Source organism: Amblyomma americanum, chromosome 10 (genome assembly GCF_052857255.1).
Source record: "Amblyomma americanum isolate KBUSLIRL-KWMA chromosome 10, ASM5285725v1, whole genome shotgun sequence".
NCBI lineage: Eukaryota > Metazoa > Arthropoda > Arachnida > Ixodida > Ixodidae > Amblyomma > Amblyomma americanum.
Genome location: NC_135506.1, coordinates 26628657 through 26650069, shown reverse-complemented (window position 1 = coordinate 26650069; position 21413 = coordinate 26628657). Strand labels below are relative to the sequence as shown.

Genomic DNA, 21413 nt, shown 5'->3' with positions numbered 1-21413 from the left:
AAGGAAATCAGGCATTGCAACCTTTAGCCATCGCTGGCGCAACTCGAGGTTGGCAGGAATCTTGTGGAGTGATACCACGCGGCGTCTTTCTTTTTTGCACTTGATGTGCACATATATAGGTACACAGCAGTACCTCAATATGCACGCTGTCAGTGCACAAACGGAAGGAAACTAAACGCCACGGTGTATTCCTGCGCTCGTTGACACCAGCGAATAAAACTTTGCCTTGTTGATCTCACACGAACCAATGGACGAACGCGCACAGCAAGCCTGAGAACGGTCGGGCCAGATGGTACTAGTGTCAGCCGGCAGCGCCACGAGCGGCAAGCGCTGGCGAATGAGAAAGAGTGACAAGAAAGAGTGTGATTCAGCAAGAGGGTTCTTTTGACAGACATAGTTTCATAAAGGAGGTGTTGCATTGTGGGAGCACGCGCCACTGCAGCAATAGGCCGCAGCGTTCATTTCAGCTTCCGCTTGCATGACCAGGGTTAGCTGAGCTAAGCCGCAGCCATTTTTTTTCAGCAGTGCGTTTCTTTTCTTGAGGCATACCGGAAGAGCCTGGGCACAAAAGAACGTCACTTTGCGCCTCTGTGGAGAGCAATACCATTATTTCAGCCATCCTTTCTCCATATTTGGAACATTGCTACCCAGTTCCAACGGATAAGATGGGCAAGGTGACTGGCTTCGCGCCCACTCTACTGCTTTTGTTAAGCACTGCGTCGTCAGTCGACATCGACACCTCGGATAGAAGCAACAAGGAACTGGGGGTATCCATCGGCGACAACGTTCCTCCGGACGAGTCCATAATTGACAACATCAAGGTAAGCAGCTGCTCCATTTATACTGGTACCTGGTACCTGCGTTCCCAAGCCTTGTAGTTTTCCCGCGTAGTGTTTTTTTTTACAGCGCATTGTTTTTGCCATAGGGATGTGATGCGAACAAAATACGTGGCAAGGGCCTCTAGAAGATAGAACAAAATGCAGAATGCATGGTCAGAGAAGTGTCCAACGGCGCTTCCACTGTGGAAGCTTTAGCGCACTTTCAAGCGAATGCGCATAAAGCTCGTTAACCCGACACGGTTTTGAAAACTTTTCATACAGATCGATCCCCATATCCTCTGTTTCTGCCCCCTCACCTCTTTCATTTCATATCTCCATTCTGCCTGCTATCCTTTACTTCCGCTGCCCCAGCTAAGGTGTTTCAGTATCGATGGCAGATGCCGGGGCTAGATGACATACAGCTCGTTGGTCGAAAAGCCGTCGGCGCCGTAGTGGTGTCGTTGGCACCTCGCGTCGGAGACATCCTGCGTCCCAGTGTCCTTCGTTTCTGAACCGGTGTGATGAAACCGCAGCCGCATACGAGTGCTAGTATGGAACAGCGTCCGTGTTGTTTTCAGACGCCTCCTAGAGACTGCGAGCGAATTGTCCAATGGGCAAGGCGATGGCGTTCCGTGGACTTCCTGGCAGCTCTGCAACACGCTGACGAAAATATTGGGGGTGCCTAAAAATCAGAGGGCACGTACAAACAATGAATAAACCGTGATCTAGGCCGTGGACCGAACCAGGGCACTTGGCGTTCGACACGGGGACGCTTCCACTAAGCCACGGCGGCTCGGCGTTTGAAGATGATAAAGGCGCGTCTAGTGAATGCACGGGTTTCGTAGAAACGTATCTTCGAGATGTACTGAGGCGTACATGAGTAATTATGAGCATGTAAATTGCAGTCGTCGGAATTAAGCGAGTGCCATATGTTTCCGGTATTTTTTTATTGGAGAACGTTTGATGCCAGCACTGAACCCTAACGGCCACTATACCAGATGGCAGCGAGCCTCTGGCTATCGGCGACATTGTGAGCCCACTCAGTGGCCTCGACTTGGGTCAACGGGTCTGAGCTGGCCAGTACAGCCTCCATACGCTCCAGAGAAGGGACTGGTAGTAGATCCGCCGGTGGTGGCGCCTTTTTTGCAGCTCTATAGAGTAAATTTGCACCGTGCTTCGCGTGCAGTCGTAGCGCCATCGTCTTACACACATTTAAACCGCCCTTAATCCCCCCTGTGTCGTAGTAGTTAGAGTCACTAAAATTATTTAGTGACTCTAGTAGTAGTGTCGTTCGTTTCTGAACCGGTGTGATGGAACCGCGACCCGCCGCGGTGGCTCAGTGGTTAGGACGCTCGGCTACTGACCCGGAGTTCCCGGGTTCGAACCCGACCGCGGCGGCTGCGTTTTTATGGAGGAAAAATGCTAAGGCGCCCGTGTGCTGTGCGATGTCAGTGCACGTTAAAGATCCCCAGGTTGTCGAAATTGTTCCGGAGCCCTCCACTACGGCACCTCTTTCTTCCTTTCTTCTTTCACTCCCTCCCATATCCCTTCCCTTACGGCACGGTTCAGGTGTACCCCAATATATGAGAATGATACTGCGCCATTTCCTTTCCCCCAAAACCAATTATTATTATTATTATTATTATTATTATTATTATTATTATTATTATTATTATTATTATTATTATGGAACCGCTGCCATATACGAGTTCTAGTGTGGAGAAGCGTCTGTATTGTTTTCAGAGGCCTCCTAGCGACTCCGAGCGATCAGTACAGTGGGAAAGCCGATGGCGTTCCGTGGACTCCCTGGCAGCGCTGCAACACGCTGTCGCGCTACGCATGCGTCCTCCAATTTTTTAAAGCGAGAGCTTTACTGTCCTTGCAGGAGCGAGCAAACTCGGCTCCGAGAAAGCCTTGCAGCAGCCGGAGCGGGACGTCACAACCACGTGACATGTTTCTCTCTCTCTAGCTCTCCTTCCCTTACGGCGATATTAGGCTATGCAGTTAGATATGTGAGATAGTTACTGCGCCATTTACTTTCCACAAGACCAGTTCTAGACTCCGTCGCTTACCCGCCGCGGTGGCCCAGTGGTTAGGTCGCTCGGCTACTTATCCGGAGTTCCCAGGTTTGAACCCGAACCCGACCTTGGCGGCTGCGTTTCGATGGAGGCGAAACCCTAAGACGCCCGTGTGCTGTGCGATGTCAGTGCGCGTTAATGATCCCCAGGAGGTCGAAATTATTCCGGAGCCCTCCACTGCGGCACCTCTTCCTTCCTTTCTTTTCACTCCCTCCCTGGAAGGTGATTACTCATGCATACCATATACGGTCAATAGAACTGGTTTCCTCCACAGTTTTGCCAGCAATATCGCTAGTACATTAGACATTGATTTTAGACACCGTAGCAGGCAACCTAAATGCTATCGAATTTTCTGGTTTAATATTGTGTTTAAAAACTACGAAGATACTCAGACTGATTGATAATAGCTGCTCATAAGAGGCTGTTAAAAGTAAATGCTGCATCGTTCGACCGCTGTAAAAACTTGGGTACCTCTAAATAATGCTACATGAGGAAATTGGCATTAGACTCCAGGCTACTGGGTAATAACGACATATAGATAAAAAGAAGAGCAAATAAAATAAAGACGATAGCTTGGATAGGTAAAGCGAAAGGTTCCAGGAAAACAGCTTCTCAGCGACCGCAGTCACTTCTGATTTTATAATGTCTCATGGCGCGATCTGTATGGATTGTGAGCGGTATAAAAATCTGCAGGCCCTGCTCCGATCCGCCTCCGAGTTCCTTCACAAAGCCACCAACGGACGCGTGTACTTCAAACACGCCACCATCGAGGTACCTATGACGTGGCCGAAGAGAAGGAGCGCACGGGCACTTTCGTCGAGCGCCTTCTACAGGAGCGACGTGCCCGAGGAGCCGCACGGAGACAAGCCATTCACAGAACAGCAGCATCTGTGTGGCCAGCCAGGAAACTTCATCCACCTCACTCCCAGGTTTCTGGCCACAGTTAACCAGCCTGCCGGTAAGAGATGGCTTAAGCCAGGTATGGCAAGTAGTTGCCTGCACAATATTTTCGCTTTAAGTTCATTTACGGCGATACCCATTATTGGTGAGGAAGCCCAGTGAAAGTACGTGTGTTCGCGTGACAACTTCCGGGATGTGGGAAAGGTCAAAAGACGCTCCCACTGTGGTAGGGACCAGGAGTCAAGAGATGGAGAGAGAGAGAGAGAGAGCCTAAAAAGAAATAAAATAGAATTGGCCAAACTAGGCAATGACCCAGTCAAACAATCGGCCTGAACCGGAGGCTGGGTAGCTCCGACTGCTTTGCTATCACACCTTCTCTGCTCTTGCTGCACTTATCTATGCTTCAATATGGCTGTAGACAACAGCGTCTCTCCATTTTCTCTCTTTCCTTCTTCCCTTTTTTCCCCCCTACATTCGTAACCTCGCATACTCTCCTGGCCGCTTCGGTCGGTGACCTTGGACGGACTTCACCCACGCAACGGCTCGAGGAGTACTCTGTATTGTAATCATAAGCTGCTACGGACGCGGCGAGGAGACATTGAAAACGGGTGGGTGGGTGGGTGGCTGCATTACCCCGAGATCACCCGGATGTTTGGGAGAGGAGGTGTGCTGATTAGGAAAAAGCAAACCTTGCCGCGACGAAACTGAAGAGTGGACCAAGGCGTGCGCAGTGTGTTTTGTCTCGCTCTGTCGTGTCGGCCTTGTTCAGCGTTGATCGCTGCAGAAAATTTGTTTTAATGCTGTCCCCGTTCATCCCGCACTTAGACCAAATAGGCTGCCAAAAAGTTTTAACAAACTCTGTCCACGTAGCGTTCCTTTCCAGAGCGCCTCTTTTGCGCGCGCGCCGGAACACCCAAGAGCGCACCTCTCTCCGTGGTCACGTGCGCTCCGGAGGGACGTCATTGGTGGGTGCTTCAGTGCGCGCCCCAAATACGAACACTTTTTCAGCCAGAGTGCCGGAGTTGGTCACGATTCCAAATTTCAAAAACTAATTTCGCTATTACTGACGTCCAGTTACGAGGCTCCACGAAAACGAGTCGTCAAACCTGCAACAGTTAAATAGTCGGCTATTAGTACTATTTTCTAATAATTTCTTAGGATGAATCATATTAAATCTAGTAAGCATAATCCCTTGATCTCCAATGTTCGTCAACACTGGTATAACTATGTCTGTTTTGTACCTCAGAAAGCTAACCTAAAAAATCAGTTGCGGGCCTCTTGGAACGCATTGTAAACGACATACAATATGTTTAAATAGCTGTGGTGCGAGTCACTGTGTGTGCGTGTGCGATTTGCTGTTGGATTTCATGAGACAGACATGCAGAACACCTTAGCTGTAGACGGCCTCGAGTCACATAAGGGGCATTCGACCTGTCTCACGTCGAGTGAAGAGAAATTGCACGACCAGTACACGATGACAGCTTTCTCCTTGCAATGCTTGAGACTGCGCTAGCGCGTAATGCTGAGGCTACAGTTTGGAAATAAAAAAACAGTGCTGTTTAGAAAGACTCTCACATTCGCAGCGTACGTGTTCGTGCACGAGTGGGCCCACTTCAGGTACGGCGTGTTCGACGAGTATGGCAGCCTCAACGACAGCAGGAACCCCTTCACCTACTGGCGCAAAGGAAAGGTGAGTAGCACGGGAAACGGTACTCGCATCAAACAATAATGGGAGGGGTGCACTGCTACCGGCACGCATTTGTCGAAGAAAAAAAACTGATTACACATTGATATTAGAACTACTGCATTAGAAGGAGGTCCTGGTGGACACGAAGGGCTGAAATCAAAATCCCAACGTTCCGCGACCAACTCGGTCCCTTAATTTCCTCAAAGGCGGCTAAAATAGTTAGCACCCAGCACACAGCATGAATTAATTATTCAAATACTTAATTAATTGATTAATTAAATAATGAAAACTTCATTGGGCCACTGGCAAAGAGCCCTCAAATCCCCGGTGTCCGTACGCAGGCCTGGGACGCGGGCGGGCAGGGGACGCTCTGCAGACGAAGGAAAAGTGAAGATGCATCGCTTCTTCACTGGCTCAGCCGCCAGGCGGGTGGATTCCCACGCTTCTCTACTGTTGATGTATGCAGAAGACCTCAGTAGACCTCGCCTCTTTTCAGTGGTTACGTGACGTAGAGGATTTTCATTCCTGGAAGGCAGACATCTTAGACACGCCTTCATGCTCTCTTTTGTGAAGGACCGACTTAATCTCGAAAGGTTGCTCGGGCCCAGGTTTCAGTACGTGGGAGCTCCAGCGACTCCTGCGTTGCAAGCCTAACCAGACAGACTTTAGTTAAAGATGTTCGCTTTAAAAACAACTGTAGAGATCTTGAGACCCAACCTTAACCTTTTCTGGTAAAGGCTTTGACCTCCTCAAATCTGCGAACGTGCCGTTTTCCAAGGCACGTTCGCGACCAAAAGATAGATTTAAACGCCATAAAAAATTTGCAGTGGCTTAACTTGGCTAACCCTAAAATTCATCGAAAAGCAAGGACGCTTGCTAAGCGTGTGAGGTTCGTCCATGGCAGCTCCGCTACACGCTCGCGACAGCCGTTCCATATGTACCCACACGACCACGTGGCTACGACGTGGCATTACATGGTCTTTGGACACCCCCATCTAATGTCATCACGTGGCTTCGCATCGACCAATAGGATGTTCTTAAGGTCAACGGTCAACTAAAAGTCATGGATCAAGGTCAGGGGTGAAGGGTTCGACGCCATAACTGTACGACTATGGTCATACGCGACTAACGTGGTTGGGCTGAAAGTCTTTCACGGTCATTCTCCGACCTACGCGACGGCTGATTTACCTAGCGTAGTGAAGCCTTTCGCTTCAATAAAATGCCAAGACGCACAGAGACTTGCTCTGCAACAAGGTCATTAGTGCTCCGCTTCAGGCGGGGCAATCTCAATTTGTGCATGAGAAGAGTTCCGAGAGCTTTATCGCTTGGGCGCTTGATGCCGCCACGTCAGTGCGTCGATAGCTCCACAGTATGACCGAATTCGAATGCTTCTGGTAGCGAATAAATAAAGTACATTTGGCCTGTTTTCATGCTGTTTTTTATAAAAACCCCAGGCCTAGGGAAAATCTTGGTGTCATGAAACAGCGATTGAATACAATGTGCAGCAGTTAGAGTGCCGTGGGAAAGGTCTGCTCTCTGGAAAACAACTGTAGTCTATATAAAACCAACAATTATTAATCCCGCAAGCCTTTTAGCCAAAACCGGCGTCGTCGATTCGGTGGACGCGGTTCTGAGGCACGCCTCTTTTTCAGACTGTCCTCTCGCGTCTCTGAACTGTCTGCGCGTGGCAGCGATTGTGGCCCAGGTGGAGCCGGTTTAATGACAGCCGCTTCCTGGCGTTCGCCTGACCCTGTTTTCTAGTATGTGGTAATTTCAGAGGAGCCAAGGTAAACTATGCGAGGATGCTTAAGCTTCGCTTTTAAAAGTGGAACGCGACAGCATGTTGCAGCACTGCCAGGTAGTCCACGGAACGCCATCGGCCGTTCGGCGCGACGCCTTGCCCGTTGGGCAAATCGCTCGGATTCTCTAGGAGCCCTCTCACAACAGCCCATCCGCCGCCCGAAGAGATCACGAACTGGCTGCAGTGACCTTGCTCCCCGAGTTGGTCGGTGTGCATCTCCGTTTATGTTTATGGGTGTTTAGCGTACCAAAGCGACTCAAGCTTTGAGGGACGCCGTAGTGAAGGGCTCCGGAAATTTCGACCACCTGGGGTTCTTTAACGTGCACTGACATCGCACAGTACACAGGCCTCTAGAATTTCGCCTCCATCGAAATTCGACCGCTGCGGCCAGAATCGAACCCGCGTCTGTCGAGCGCCATAACCACTCAGCCAGCGCGGCTGCCGCGTCTCTGTTGTGATTATAATTTGAGAGGAAAGGAAAGGTGCAGTAACTGTATCACATATCGGCGGACACCTCAGCGACACCGTGAGGGTGTGGGAGGAGGCAGGTGAGCCGGACGTTCCGGGGAGGTCCACGAAGGATGGGCTGGTGTCCTTTCACGACATTACTATAATCATTACAAACTTGAGCGGAGAATTTACCCCCGTCCCCGGACAAGCAATTCATGAAGGCGCAGGAATGCGTCTGGCAAAGACTAGACGAGATCGTTCGTCCACACATAACCCGCCGCGTTCGCTCAGTGTCTGATCCGGAGTACCAAACCCGACCGCGGCTGCCGCGTTTCGATGCAGGCGAAACGCAAAAGGCGCCAGTGTGCTGTGCGATGTCAGTGCCCGTTAAAGATCCCCAGGTGGTCGAAATTATTCCGCAGCCCTCCACTACGGCACCTCTTTCTTCCTTTCTTCTCTCATTCCCTCCTCAATCTTCCCTCATGGAGCGGTTCAGGTGTCCGCCGAGATGCGAGACAGATGCTGCGCCATTTCCTCTCCACAAAAACCAATTTACCGATTTTCAAGTCCGCATAATTTAGTGCGCTTCTTACCTGCTTTTTAATTTAGCACCTTAATTAGTCCAAGCTGCCCGTCACTGCAGCGTATACGTGCGAATTAATGAATTTAATGCAATGAGCATTCTTTAATAACTGAGCTGCGGAGGCTTTCAATATATCTATATTTTAATATGCTCGGCAGAATGCTGCATTCATTGGTTCTGCTAACTAAACATCGGAAAGAAGAAAACAGTCACTCAGGCGCTCGGAAGAAGTCGGGCCATGTTGGCCTTTTTTTTGTTATGGGTTTCGTTTAAGTGAAGGAAATTGATTGATTAATTGTTTATTAAATCAGAGACTATTTAGAAGCAAGTATAAAAAAACACAACCACATGTTAGCGATGAGATCCGAACCCATGTCCTGCGCACATCTAGCACCATGCTCTACCAACTGAGCGACACCAGTCGCTGTCGACCGTTTCGCCTTCCACTTTCAAAAAAGAATGTAATTTAAGTGTTCAGGTGTCCAAAGATATGAGACAGATACTGCGCCATTTCCTTTCCCCCCAAAAAAACCAATTATTATTGCCTTACATTAGGTACGTCCTGTCATTCAGGTATGCAATATGCTGATCGCATATGGAAGCGGTGAGCACTCCTTTGAATTCTTGGTTTCATGCTTAGGCAGCAAGATAATTAAGTAGCAATAATAATTAGTTTTGGGGGAAAGGAAATGGCGCAGTATCTGTCTTATATATCGTCGGACACCTGAACCCCTGAACCGCGCCGTAAGGGAAGAGATAAAGGAGGGAGTGAAAGAATAAAGAAAGAAAGGTGCCGTGGAGGAGGGCTCCGGAATAATTTCGACCGCCTGGGGTCTTTAACGTGCACTGACATCGCACAGCACACGGGTGCCCTATCGTTTTTCCTCCATAAAGACGCAGCCGCCGCGGTCGGGTTCGAACCCGGCAACTCTGGATCAGTAGTCGAGTGAACTAACCACTGAGCTTCCGCCGCGAGTCAAGATAATTAAGCTTCCTCGTGATTTCTGTGTTCCGAAAACTCTCGTGGGCACCTGTAAACTCGAAGAACAACGTAGTTGAATACTGCATTTTTGTGGCAGCTTTACTCTTGCAGGTGTGTTTCAGCGCCGTATTGGAAGCATTTAGCCTAAACTTTAGCGCTTTCGCATACCTAGGCCATGAGCAGCTATTGCGCATGCGCAGACGGTCCGAAGAGGGCAGGTGTGCCTGGCCCTAATATATCCTGTCGGAGCCCTCTGCGCGTGAGTATTGGTGGCGGTTGGTAGCGGTACAGGGTAGCAGTGGGAGTAAACGCGATGCTGAAAAGTTTGGTTCTGTGAGTTCTCAGAGGAGACTACGGCCCAGCAGCCCATTTTTTTACGTGTTCTAATTCTACACTTCTTTACTACACTTGTCATCAGAACTACACTGGTCGTCTGAATTCTCCTCCTCGTTCTTCTTATGCCACTTTTCCGACTGTGCCTGACGCAGAAGCTGCCACGGGAACGAGCTTCGAATCGGCTTCCGAGTTCCAGGTCTCCATGTTCGAGATCATCGACGGCACCACCGAAGACACCACCGCCGATAGAGTGGACGATTCCCAGAGGGTGGCGTCCGGAGGGTCCTTCCAGGTCACGGAAGATATTGTGGAAGAGGACGTGCCTCCGGGAAAAATCTGGGACCTGGCCGTGGAGGATGTGCGCCCCGGGAGAGTACCTCACGCTCCTGGTGGAGGTGACGTGGACGTGGCCAGGAGCTCATCTGACTTCTGGAATGGGTAAATACTTCAAGAAGATACGTGTAGTGTGGAGCTCAGAGGGACATAATCCACTCATTAGGTGCAGAATTCCTGGATGAACCGGGAAAGTTGGCGATTAATCATAGGACGGCCTCATCGAAGGCGTGACGACAGCAGATGAGAGAGGAAGGCAAGCATTTGCAAAATTGTTTTGTTATGATATTTCCTATCGTAGTACAGCTCGCGCTGCGTTGCTTTAGCCTTCATGAATACGTAATATAGAGTTTTCACTGAAGTGCGCTGCATGATGTTCAAGGTTGAAATCCACCGCTAAACATCTTCTGTAACTACAATTGTATTTTTGAGATCAATTTAACGGTGCCTTTTGCTTAACTGAGGCTAGCAGACAAGCACCGCCTTATTCACAGTATTACTATCCAGTAGTACTGGGGAGAACTTTAGGAACACATCGAGAAGTGTTAGTCGTTCTGTGCAGAACATTCAGAATTCGTTTAAAGTAGTTATTAGAACCAGTGGTTGTCTTTCATCCTCTGCAGAGAACCGTCTGGTATCCCCCTACGGACTTTAAATTAAATATCACAGTGAATCCTAAATTGCAGGTGTAGTTTACCAGTGAAGACGAGGTCCCATTGAGTTAGCCAGCAGGCACACAAAACAGGCGCACATGTCTGCCGTGATTGTATGAAAGAAACGGCTTGTTGTTTCATACGTATTGTGTTTCGGCAGCATAACGAAGGTAGACAGCATTTGGCACCGACAGCTGCATAGTAATACTGTACGCGTTTTTCAATACTTCAAATTTTGTGCAGGGTTCCTTTTTTTTTAGCAGTACAACGAATTACACGAAGCGGATGTGCAATAAAAAGCGCAACGAGCAACGCGGAAAAAAAAATATGTCCGGGAACTTTACATTTTTGTTGTATATACATGTGTTGCAAAGTAACAAATTGAATTGAATTGAAGCTTTGTCTATGAGACGTGGCGCGAAAATCCTCTAGTAAGGCGGAGGGAATTATACTTCAGAAATATTGACGCTCCATCAGAACAATCATTAGTAAAGGTACCAACGTAAACGAGCTCGGCACTGACGATCAATTGGTGCGTCTGAGAATGAGTCGTTGGTGCGTCTGAGAATGAGTCGTTTCAATGTGCGGCATTTCTGCTCATCACCTGGCTGACTCTACACAGCCGATAAAGCGCATGTTTCGATTTTCGGTGCACTATCAACACAACAGTGTTCATTGACATCAGTATGTAACTGATGTATGTTTGTAAGTATGTAACTAGCTACCTGGCAATACGTTAGCTCACGTCTTGACCTACGCCACTATGAGATGTCACACAGACAGACGCTCTTGTCATCTTGAACACGAATAACTCCTTTCAGCGTTCCGTCGTGCAATATGCACAGCGAGAAGGCACACAGGGCTTCTGCGGGAACTGGGCGAGAGAAACGAAAGTATAGCGCTTATCTCAACTCATATCAGTGGCGCAGCTTAGGGTGACGTCACACTGAAATGGTGTCGTCTTTCCCCTTCAGTGACGTTACTTTTTTCGCAGCTTCCGGCCAGGAGATTGGAGTGTCAAAACATGACGCTGGCCTCAAAGTCGACTTTGGAAACCAGACTGTGATCACGGAAGCCGATGTGGTCGAAGGCAACCTGGACCCACTGTCATCAAGTGACCGGCACATCATCACTTTGTCACTTCCCCGCACCTTCTCCTCGCTTGGGCAAGATGGCTCATTGCACTGGCACACTGACCTGGCAGCTCAAGTAGCCAACAGCGAAGGGCTGAAGTTCGAACGTGGTGCGAGTGTCTTACGTACCTCCGCCTGTGACGACTCCAGTCGCTACCACCACGAAAGCCTCAACGACAACAAAGGCCACAAAGGTCGCCACAACGGAAGCTGTCGCGACGACGCAAATTGTTGACGCAACAAAAGAAAATAGTGAGAATTCGCGTTTCGTCGGGTACCCCTTCTTCTAGGTTGCGCTCAATTGTCTGCATCGCAGCGGCGATGCAACTGGGAAGCCCATCGTTTTCTACGAATTCGCAATTGAAATAAATGCTTATCGTTATGTGTACGGAACAACAGCATAGGCGTGTGTTTATATATACTTACAAAACTTCCTTCTTAACTCCTTCTTTTTGTGCGTTTTCGTTAAATATTTTCGGTGAAAAACTGCGAGGTTTAAAATTTAATGCAGTATATGCGAATGGTGCCAGTTAAATACACATTTCAGTGTTACAAGCTTCGTTAAAACATTACTTCTTATTATGAAATTTGTTGGCGAAGTGAAGGTTTTTAGATAAAATCTGAACAAAAGTTGCAATGATATGCCCGTATCGGTTCAAGCAGTGGTCGTCTGCCCTTGGCCCAGTGCTCCGCTAGCATTTGCCGCCTTCGGAGCACTCTGCACCAGACCTATTTGGTCCTCGCAGCAGTCGCTGGCCAGCAGTGCTTCCCATTGCTCCGCACTCTGGTTTGTAATCATATAGGGACAAAGTCAATGTCCTGACATTCCCAAATAATGAGATGTAAGGTGGGTTTTGCCTTGCACCATGTTCACCTGTCGATGTATACAGTGTGGCGCATCTTGTTCAGTACATGTAGTCTATCAGGATATGAGCCTGTCTGAAGCTGCCTCCATGCAACAGCCAATCCCCGGCTGAGTGGTTTATGCGGCGGAGGATGGGTCCCCCTGCTACCCCTGTAACATTCCAGCATGGCCGAGTATTCTAGGGGGACCGACACCTGGCCAAACATGCTGCATAAGTTCAACCTTATACTTGTCGCCTGGTCTTTCGCCACATTCTTCCTTGGTAGCTACATTCGGACCACAGTCACGGCGATTCGAAGTGTCCCGAATATTTCAGAGCCACCGGAAGTGTAGCCGAGTTGAAATTTCTGATCGAGAAGGGTTCGGTGTTGTGCTCTACTGCCAATGATTGGGAAGAGCCTTGGGATACCTGCAAGGTTTGGGGTGACGTGTGGTCCGACGTAAAATCCATCACAAGAGCAATAGTAAAGTGCAGGCCGGATCGCATACAGAGAAATCGAACGAAAAACTACTGCTTCCGCTTGGATAGCGTAGACTGCGGGGCTGATGTGGGGCTGATGTCTGCTATCGACATTGTCACGGCAGCTCGTCAGCATTAGAATGATGAGAGCTACGAACGTCCTTTTGCCGTCGCATAGAAGGCTCTTGAATTCCAATCTGGTGGTTTAACGTGTGTCTGCTTAAGAATTATTCAGTTATTAAATTAAACAGCTTCCCCTTGGTGTTTTCTTGCTTGCAAACATTCCAAGAAGACTTTACGTTGTGCAAAACTAAAGAAAAGAAGCAGCATACATTGTTATCCGACTTGCTAAAGAACAATCTTAAAACAGCGACACGTATGCAAGGATGGTTCACTGGAACATTTCGGCACAGCAGAAAGGTTAAGTGAAAAGGTGAGCAGCCCATCATCATGAACCGCAGCGGGGCACTAGCGGATTGAGCCTCCGCCTCACATGCGGGTGGTGCGGGGTTCGATCCCCGGTACCGTTGATACAATATGTACAAGCTTTTCCCTGATCTGGTGCTCGGCTTCTTTAGGGGGAAATGCTTGGGAAATGGGTCTTTGACTCCACCTTGCGTAACCGAAAATTACCCTCTGCCATGGCGCCCTTTGGTCGCAGGCGCTCTTCCGCATAAAAAGTCACCATCATCGCCACCATCATCATCATCACCACGAGCATCATCACGCCTGTCATCATAAACCAGTGGCGCAATTCGAAGCCATACCCTTCGCCAGAAACGCGACATCACATCTGTACTGGGGCCGCTACTATCTGCTGGTGCTGCAACTGCGGCCAGCTATTGCACCTGCCAAGCTATCACTGATATCGATAGGATTCCGAGTATCGAGCCCTTTGTCGAGGTGACTGAATCTGTCGAGAGAGAAACTTATCAATTTTATGAACTGTCCTTTGGACAGGCATATTTCACCTTGTTGGTGTTTCACTTCTAAAGCTTCGGATTATTTTCGTAAGGTACAGAACATCATTAGCACCACTGGTTTCTGGTCGCTACAAAAACGTAACAACCGCTACTAAAGGCAATCATAGCGAATTAATGTATCGCCGTTCAATCAGCGCGCAAGATTTTACGCAGCTCTGAGTTTGTTTGTTTGGCGGATTTTTTTTTTTACCACTGAGGGTTGTAGGTCGCTTCTCTGCAGCTGCAGGGAGCTGCACTGCGAAGAACGTTTTTCCGCCAGCGAGGAGTACTAATTAAAAAATGGATTCCTTGCCTGCATCTCGCACTTCTCGCGTTTCCGAGCGCAATCTGAGGTCTACCGAGAGTCTGTTGCAGTTAGGGTGCCTAGATGCTCGCGTCAGTCTTAGACACTGATCTGAAATTAGTTTTCAATACCCAGCAGCTATATTGAACGGTTTCATTTTAAATAATAATATAAATTGGTTTTGGGGGGAAAGGAAACGGCGCAGTATCTGTCTCATATATCGTTGGACACCTGAACCGCGCCGTAAGGGAAGGGCTAAAGGAGGGAGTGAAAGAAGAAAGGAAGAAGAGGTTGATACAAAATTTATGCTTTCCGCGAAAATATTTCAGTGTTGCTAGTTTAGGCACGTGACCCAGGCTATTACGGAAGTCATATTAACATAAGTAGTTGGTTTTTGAGGAAAGGAAATGGCGCAGTATCTCTCTCATATATCGCCGGACACCTGAATCGCGCCGTAAGGAAGGGGATAAAGGAGGGAGTGAAAGAATAAAGGAAGAATAGAGAGGTGCCGTAGTGGAGGGCTCCGGAATAATTTCGACCACCTGGGGATCTTTAACGTGCACTGACATCGCACAGCACATGGGCGCCTTAGCGTTTTGCCTCCATAAAAACGCAGCCGCCGCGGTCCGGTTCGTGCCCGGGTACTCCGGATCAGCAGCCGAGCGCCCTAACCACAGAGCCACTGCGACCCCCCGTCTATTTTCTATCGATATCTACTGGACCAAGTAGGCAAAGTAATTGCTAAGGTTCTATCGATTGGCGAGTGCTCAATATATTTTAAACGAGAGAGATATGTCCATACTGTCATTCTAAGAATTGATGCATCATTAACGCAGAAATGCTTTTTTTGGCAATCGCATCATACATTGTGAGCTTGCAAAAATCAGCCCGTTTAATGTTCTTCGACCGAAATCGTCGTCATCAGGGGCGACGTGCTGTCGCAAGTTCCCAAAGAGCGCTCTGAGACGCCTTTCGAACTCTTTGTGGGCGTCTGTACGTGTAGGGGTTATAATTGGAAAAGATGGGATCACGTCTTATACTGGGTGGTTCGCTATACTGAAGCTACTAAAGAATTGATGGAAGAGGTAAAGATATAAAGATAGAATGCATTGTTACGCTTGCTCTCACCGAGTTTCATTAAGTATAGCGTAAACGTACTCAATTATTCTTCATTGTCATTTCTCGACAATTGCCGCCGCGGTAGCTCAGTGATTATGCTACTCGTTCGATGACCCGAAAGATGCGGGTTCTATCCAGGCCGCAGCGGTAGCATTTCGATGGAGGCGAAACTCTAAAGGCCTGTGTACTGTGCTGTGGCAGGGCACGTTAAAAACCCCCGTTGGTTGAAATTATCCCGATCTCTTCACTACGGCGTACCTCATAGCCTTAGACGCTTTGGAACGTTAAACACCATGAACCAAACTATAAACCATTTGTCGACAGTCTTGCAGCAGGATGTGCCCACACTGCATATCTGCATCAGTAGGTTCAGTGGAGCCAAGAGCGGGTGAACATTTATACTGCGTGAAATTTTTGTGACTTTATCACAGCAATTTTGGCATAACCTGATTATCTGCTCTAAGTTAACGATTAAATAAACGAAATTACCCACACCTTGAAACCTAACAGTAGTTCGCGCCCACAGCACGAAAGAAAGATTGGCCGCATGCAATTGATACGGCAGATTTTTATCAAGCGCGAAGTAACTTCGCCAGTGCTGCCTCTAGGCTACGATGACGGGGAAAAACTATCGATACTTCGGCGTGATACCACTGGAGAATGCCAGCGAACCCTTCATAAATGACGATGTATATGGAAGATCTCCTGCGGATTTAACCAAAACGCAATGCTTACAATTACATAACGGAAGTAAGAAACCGTAACCCCCGGCATACTTTAATTTGATCGCACAACTTACGCAAGCTCTACACGTTCACATTCCTTACTTACGGAGCGACTCGGGTGTCCACAGAGATATGTGAGATAGTCATTGCGTCATTTCCTTTCCTCAAAGAACCAATTTTCATTTTTCCCTCCTTTATCCCGTCCCTTACGGCGCGGTTCAGGTGCCCAACGATATATGAGACAGATACTGCGCCATTTCCTTTCCCCCAAAACCTATTATTATTATTATTATTATTATTATTATTATTATTATTATTATTATTATTATTATTATTATTATTATTATTATTATTATTATTATTATTATCTTTGTCCCCTGGACCTGATGGCATTCCAGCCGCCATAATAAAAGCCTTCAATAGTACCTTCGTCCCTGTTTTAACCACGATATTTAATAACTGTTTGAAAAATTCTGCCTTTCCCCGCGTGTGGAAAACGGCGCGTGTTTTCCCTGTCTTCAAATCAGGAAACAAATCTGATGTTTCGAACTACCGCCCCATTTCTCTTCTTTGTGCAACCTCTAAGCTTTTTGAATTAGCTTTGCACAAAGTACTTTCCTTCCACCTCAAACATGTAATCATACATAATCAGCATGGTTTCATAAAAGGTCGTTCTACTACAACTAACCTTGTGACTTTTATGACGTATACATCAGCTGAAGTCCTTCAGAGGAGTCAGGTAGACGCTGTGTACTGTGATTTGAGCAAAGCTTTCGACGTTGTTACTCACTCATTACTTCTTCAAAAGCTTCTGCTGCTTGAGATCGACGTTTCAATTGTAGCCCTCCTACGCAACTATCTTCTTGATCGGTCCTGCTTTGTCAGTGTAAATGGACAGACCTCATTTGTTTACACTCCAACCAGCGGAGTTCCTCAGGGCTCGGTATTAGGCCCGCTTCTGTTCTCTGTTTTTATCAATGACGTTTCCTCCGTGATCAAAAACTCCTCATTTCTCCTTTATGCGGACGATATAAAAATGTTCAAGGCAATACATACTCTTCACGATTGCTTGTCATTGCAATCGGACATATCCGCCTTCTCTGATTGGTGCTTGAAGAATGGGCTCACTCTCAATTCATCTAAAACCAAGGTTGTCTCATTTACGCGTAAAACGCACAGTCTTCTCTACTCTTATTCTGTGAATGGTAGGCCGCTGCCCAGGGTTGATGAAATTAATGACCTCGGCGTACTTTTCGACCGTAGCCTCAGCTTCTCCTCTCATACAAAACGCATTGCTCTACGGGCTATGCGTACACTCGGCTTCATCTGCAGGCTTTCGAGAGAGTTTCGATCCCCACTTCCTTTCTTAAAGCTCTACCTCTCCATATGCTTGCCGCTTTTGGAATATGCGTCTGTTGTTTGGAACGGCACTTGCCAGTCGAACTGTGAAAAAATTGACAGAGTTCAGCTAAAGTTTTTACGCATATTTCAACATCGGTTTTCTTGCAAAACTTCCAGCTCTCGTCCCAGACGGAGTAACTCACTGCAGCTTCCTTCTCTTAGCTGCCGTCGCGTGAGGGCAGATATAATTTTCTTGTATAAACTTCTTCATGGTCACATTCTATGCCCTCAGCTCCTAGCGCGTATCCTTTTGCGTGTACCGCGAAAGAGCATAAGGGAATTCAGACCATTCCAAGTTTCTGCGCTCCTGCACTCCCTCTCCCCTCTGGACAGAATGCAAAAGTTGTTTAATACTCTTTGTCCTCACCTAGATATATTCGAAAATTCTCTCCCTTCCTTTATATTGGATGTCCGTGACGTTCCACTTTGAGCACTCTTTTTCTCATACATAACTTCCCCTTTCATGCATTTTGTCTTTACTACACTTGTGCGTTTGCACCGGTATTATATTGTTTTTTTCTCTCCTTAATTGTTCATCACGGGTAATTGTTTTCATTAATATTATTCCTTTAATACTGTATACTCACGCCTGATTGTCTGTAACGCGTTCACTAATTACGTTTCTTATTGTGTATGATTGTATTTCTAGATTGTATTTCAGAGGTTTCTTATTCGTTCATATTAGTATTGGCTTTATTCTTGTTTGTATTTTGCTATATGCTGTACTTGGCTGTTATCGGTCGTTCATTCTCTTTGTTTATTGTTTAATTAGTTATTTATATGTCTGTTGCCTGTTCTAGCTGTTTTCATTTACCGCTGTTCTCGCTGTTTTCTTGTTTTCGCTTTTTTGCTTCATGCTTGCTGTCACGCCTAGTTTATATGTCTTTTTTTTTTCTATCGCCTTGACTGCTGCATTACCTCCCCTGAGTGTCTTCCTTTGTAGTGAAATGAATTTACATTTTGTGCGTGTGAATGGTGTACCAGCACCAAGACGTTTGGGTTGTTCCTGGGCACCGAAAAATAAAGATTGATTGATTGATTGAATATTAATTATTATTATTATTATTATTTTATTATTATTTCATAGGTCGTCGGCATTCATTATGTTCATTGGTGTCGGTGTTGACAGCGTTCTACACTGCGATGATTTTGAGGAAAAGAATGCATAACTGGTTCACTGGGTCAGTGGACACCTCAATCGCAGTTTGATATATGTGGCGGTGGTATGCGAGAGAGAAAGAGATTTGGGCTACATGCGTTGGCGCTGACAACACTGTGCAACGCCACCTTTACAAAACTGCCGGTCAGTTCCGACGCCACACAATAGGCCCGCCGCGGGCGTCGCGGTTCACGTGCCGCTCGCAACGCGGCGCTGCTAGCTGCACTACGCTGTTGTTCAGAACGCAGCTGGAACATGTGCGCCGGCCCCGACTTGCGCTGCTCTTGTTGGTTGTAGAGTTGTACATCGCACTACATTTAATTCAGTTCGTCGATTATGCTAACGAAGCGCTGTTCAAGAGCTTTTATCGCGAATATTTAAAGTGATACAAGCGATATGATTGTGTGGCATAGCTGCCGCGTTTCTAGCGGTTTGGAAATGGATTTCCTGTGACACACTATTATGTCGACAAACCGCTTGAGGTCCAGTACCTATCAAAACAGACGCTATAACTCTTTGGTTGGATACTTTAGTCCATCATGCACGCCCTTAGTTTGCAATCAGCTCATCAAAAGGGGCACTGCCCTTTGGTTTTTCCACAAGTTGAATGCAGCTCTCGCAGCTGAGCCTTTCTGACAAGACCATGGCCAGATATCCCCCAATAACTGCATACACTAGCCACTTCGGGGTTGGGGATTCATGGTGTAGCGCAAAGATGTCGCGATCTGTTCTTTGCTGCGGATGGGAAAAAGCCCTTGCTTGTAGAGCTGCGTTAATTTCTGAGTGTCTTCATTAAAAACCGCAGCATCAGTACAGAATGAGGCTGAGCTGTTGGCATTGCTTCGAGCTGATGCAGACACAATACCGGTCTTCGATATCTTCTCAAGTCCCCAGAGTACAGTCTTCACATCCATAGCATCATTGCAACCTGCTGTCCTTCGAAGGAACCCGAACACTGTCTCAATCGTATATCACTCGAAAACTCTCGATTCAAAACAAATATGAACTCCTTTTCATTCAGAAGGTAACGAATGCATACTACATTCGGTGTTGTTGTCAGGACCCGTGTTGTGTATGTCTTTTTGGTGAAGAAATTTTGTCAGGGTGGCTGTCCTTTCTCAGTCCTTCGATGTATTCAAGGAAGTCAGCAATTGCAACCTTTAGCCATCGCTGGCGCAACTCGACGTCGGCAGGAATCTTGTGGAGGGATACCACGCGGCGTCTTTCTTTTTTGCACTTGATGTGCACATATATCCGCACACAGCAGTACCTCAATTTGCACGCTGTCAGTACACAAACGGAAGGAAACTAAACGTCACGGTGTATTCCTGCGCTCGTTGACACCAGCGAATAAAACATTTGTTTGTTTATCTCGCACGAACCAACGCACGAACGCGCCCAGCAAGCCTGCGCACGGTCGGGCCAGACGGTACTAGTGTCAGCCGGCAGCGCCACGAGCGGCAAGCGCTGGCGAATGAGAAAGAGTGACAAGAAAGAGTGTGATTCAGGAAGAGGGGCTCTATTGACAGGCATGGTTTCATAAAGGAGGTGTTGCATTGTGGGAGCACGCGGCACTGCAGCAATAGGCCGCAGCGTTCATTTCAGCTTCCGCTTGCATGACCAGGGTTAGCTGAGCTAAGCAGCAGCCATTTTTTTTTCAGCAGTGCGTTTCTTTTCTTGAGGCATACCGGAAGAGCCTGGGCATAAAAGAACGTCACTTTGCGCCTCTGTGCAGAGCAAAACCATTATTCCAGCCATCCTTTCTCCATATTTGGAACATTGCTACCCAGTTCCAACGGATAAGATGGGCACGGTGAGTGGCTTCGCGCCCAATCTACTGCTTTTGTTAAGCACTGCGGCGTCAGTCGACATCGACACCTCGGATAGAAGCAACAAGGAACTGGGGGAATCCATCGGCGACAACGTTCCTCCGGACGAGTCCATAATTGACAACATCAAGGTAAGCAGCTGCTCCATTTATACTGGTACCTGGTACTTGCGTTCCCAAGCCTCGTATGTATCCCGCGAAGTGTATTTTTTTTACAGCGCATTGTTTTTGCCATAGGGATGTGAAGCGACCAAAATACGTGGCAAGGGCCTCTAGAAGATAGAACAAAATGCAGAATGCATGGTCAGAGAAATGTCCAACGGCGCTTCCACTTTGGAAGCTCTAGCGCGCTTTCACGCGAAGGCGTCTACAGCTCGTTAACCCGCCGCGGTTTTGGAAACTTTTCATACAACTCGATCTTCCCTATCCTCTTTTTTTGTCCTCTCACCTCTTTTATTTCATTTCTCTATTCTGCCTGCTATCCTTTATTTCCGCTGCCCCAGCTCAGGTGCTTCAGGATCGATGGCAGATGCCGGGGCTAGATTACATGCAGCTCGTTGGTCGAAAAGCCGTCGGCGCCGTAGTGGTGTCGTTGGCACCTCGCGTCGGAGACATCCTGCGTCCCAGTGTCCTTCGTTTCTGAACCGGTGTGATGAAACCGCAGCCGCATACGAGTGCTAGTATGGAACAGCTGTTCCATACTAGCACTAAAACAACACGGACGCTTGCGTCCGTGTTGTTTTCAGACGCCTTCTAGAGACTGCGAGCGAATTGTCCAATGGGCAAGGCGATGGCGTTCCGTGAACTTCCTGGCAGCTCTGCAACACGCTGACGGA

The 21413-nt window shown here is 47.7% G+C and overlaps 1 protein-coding gene across 1 annotated transcript; it reads left to right on the top strand.

Moving 5' to 3' along the window:
* The first annotated feature begins 520 nt into the window (after positions 1-520).
* LOC144108092 (uncharacterized) lies at positions 521-12024 on the top strand. The gene is made up of 5 exons (XM_077641373.1): positions 521-821; positions 3590-3854; positions 5380-5486; positions 9788-10073; positions 11616-12024. The coding sequence occupies exons 1-5, from the start codon at positions 666-668 to the stop codon at positions 11987-11989; spliced, it is 1188 nt and encodes a 395-aa protein (XP_077497499.1). The 5' UTR covers positions 521-665; the 3' UTR covers positions 11990-12024.
* Positions 12025-21413: the final 9389 nt, after the last annotated feature.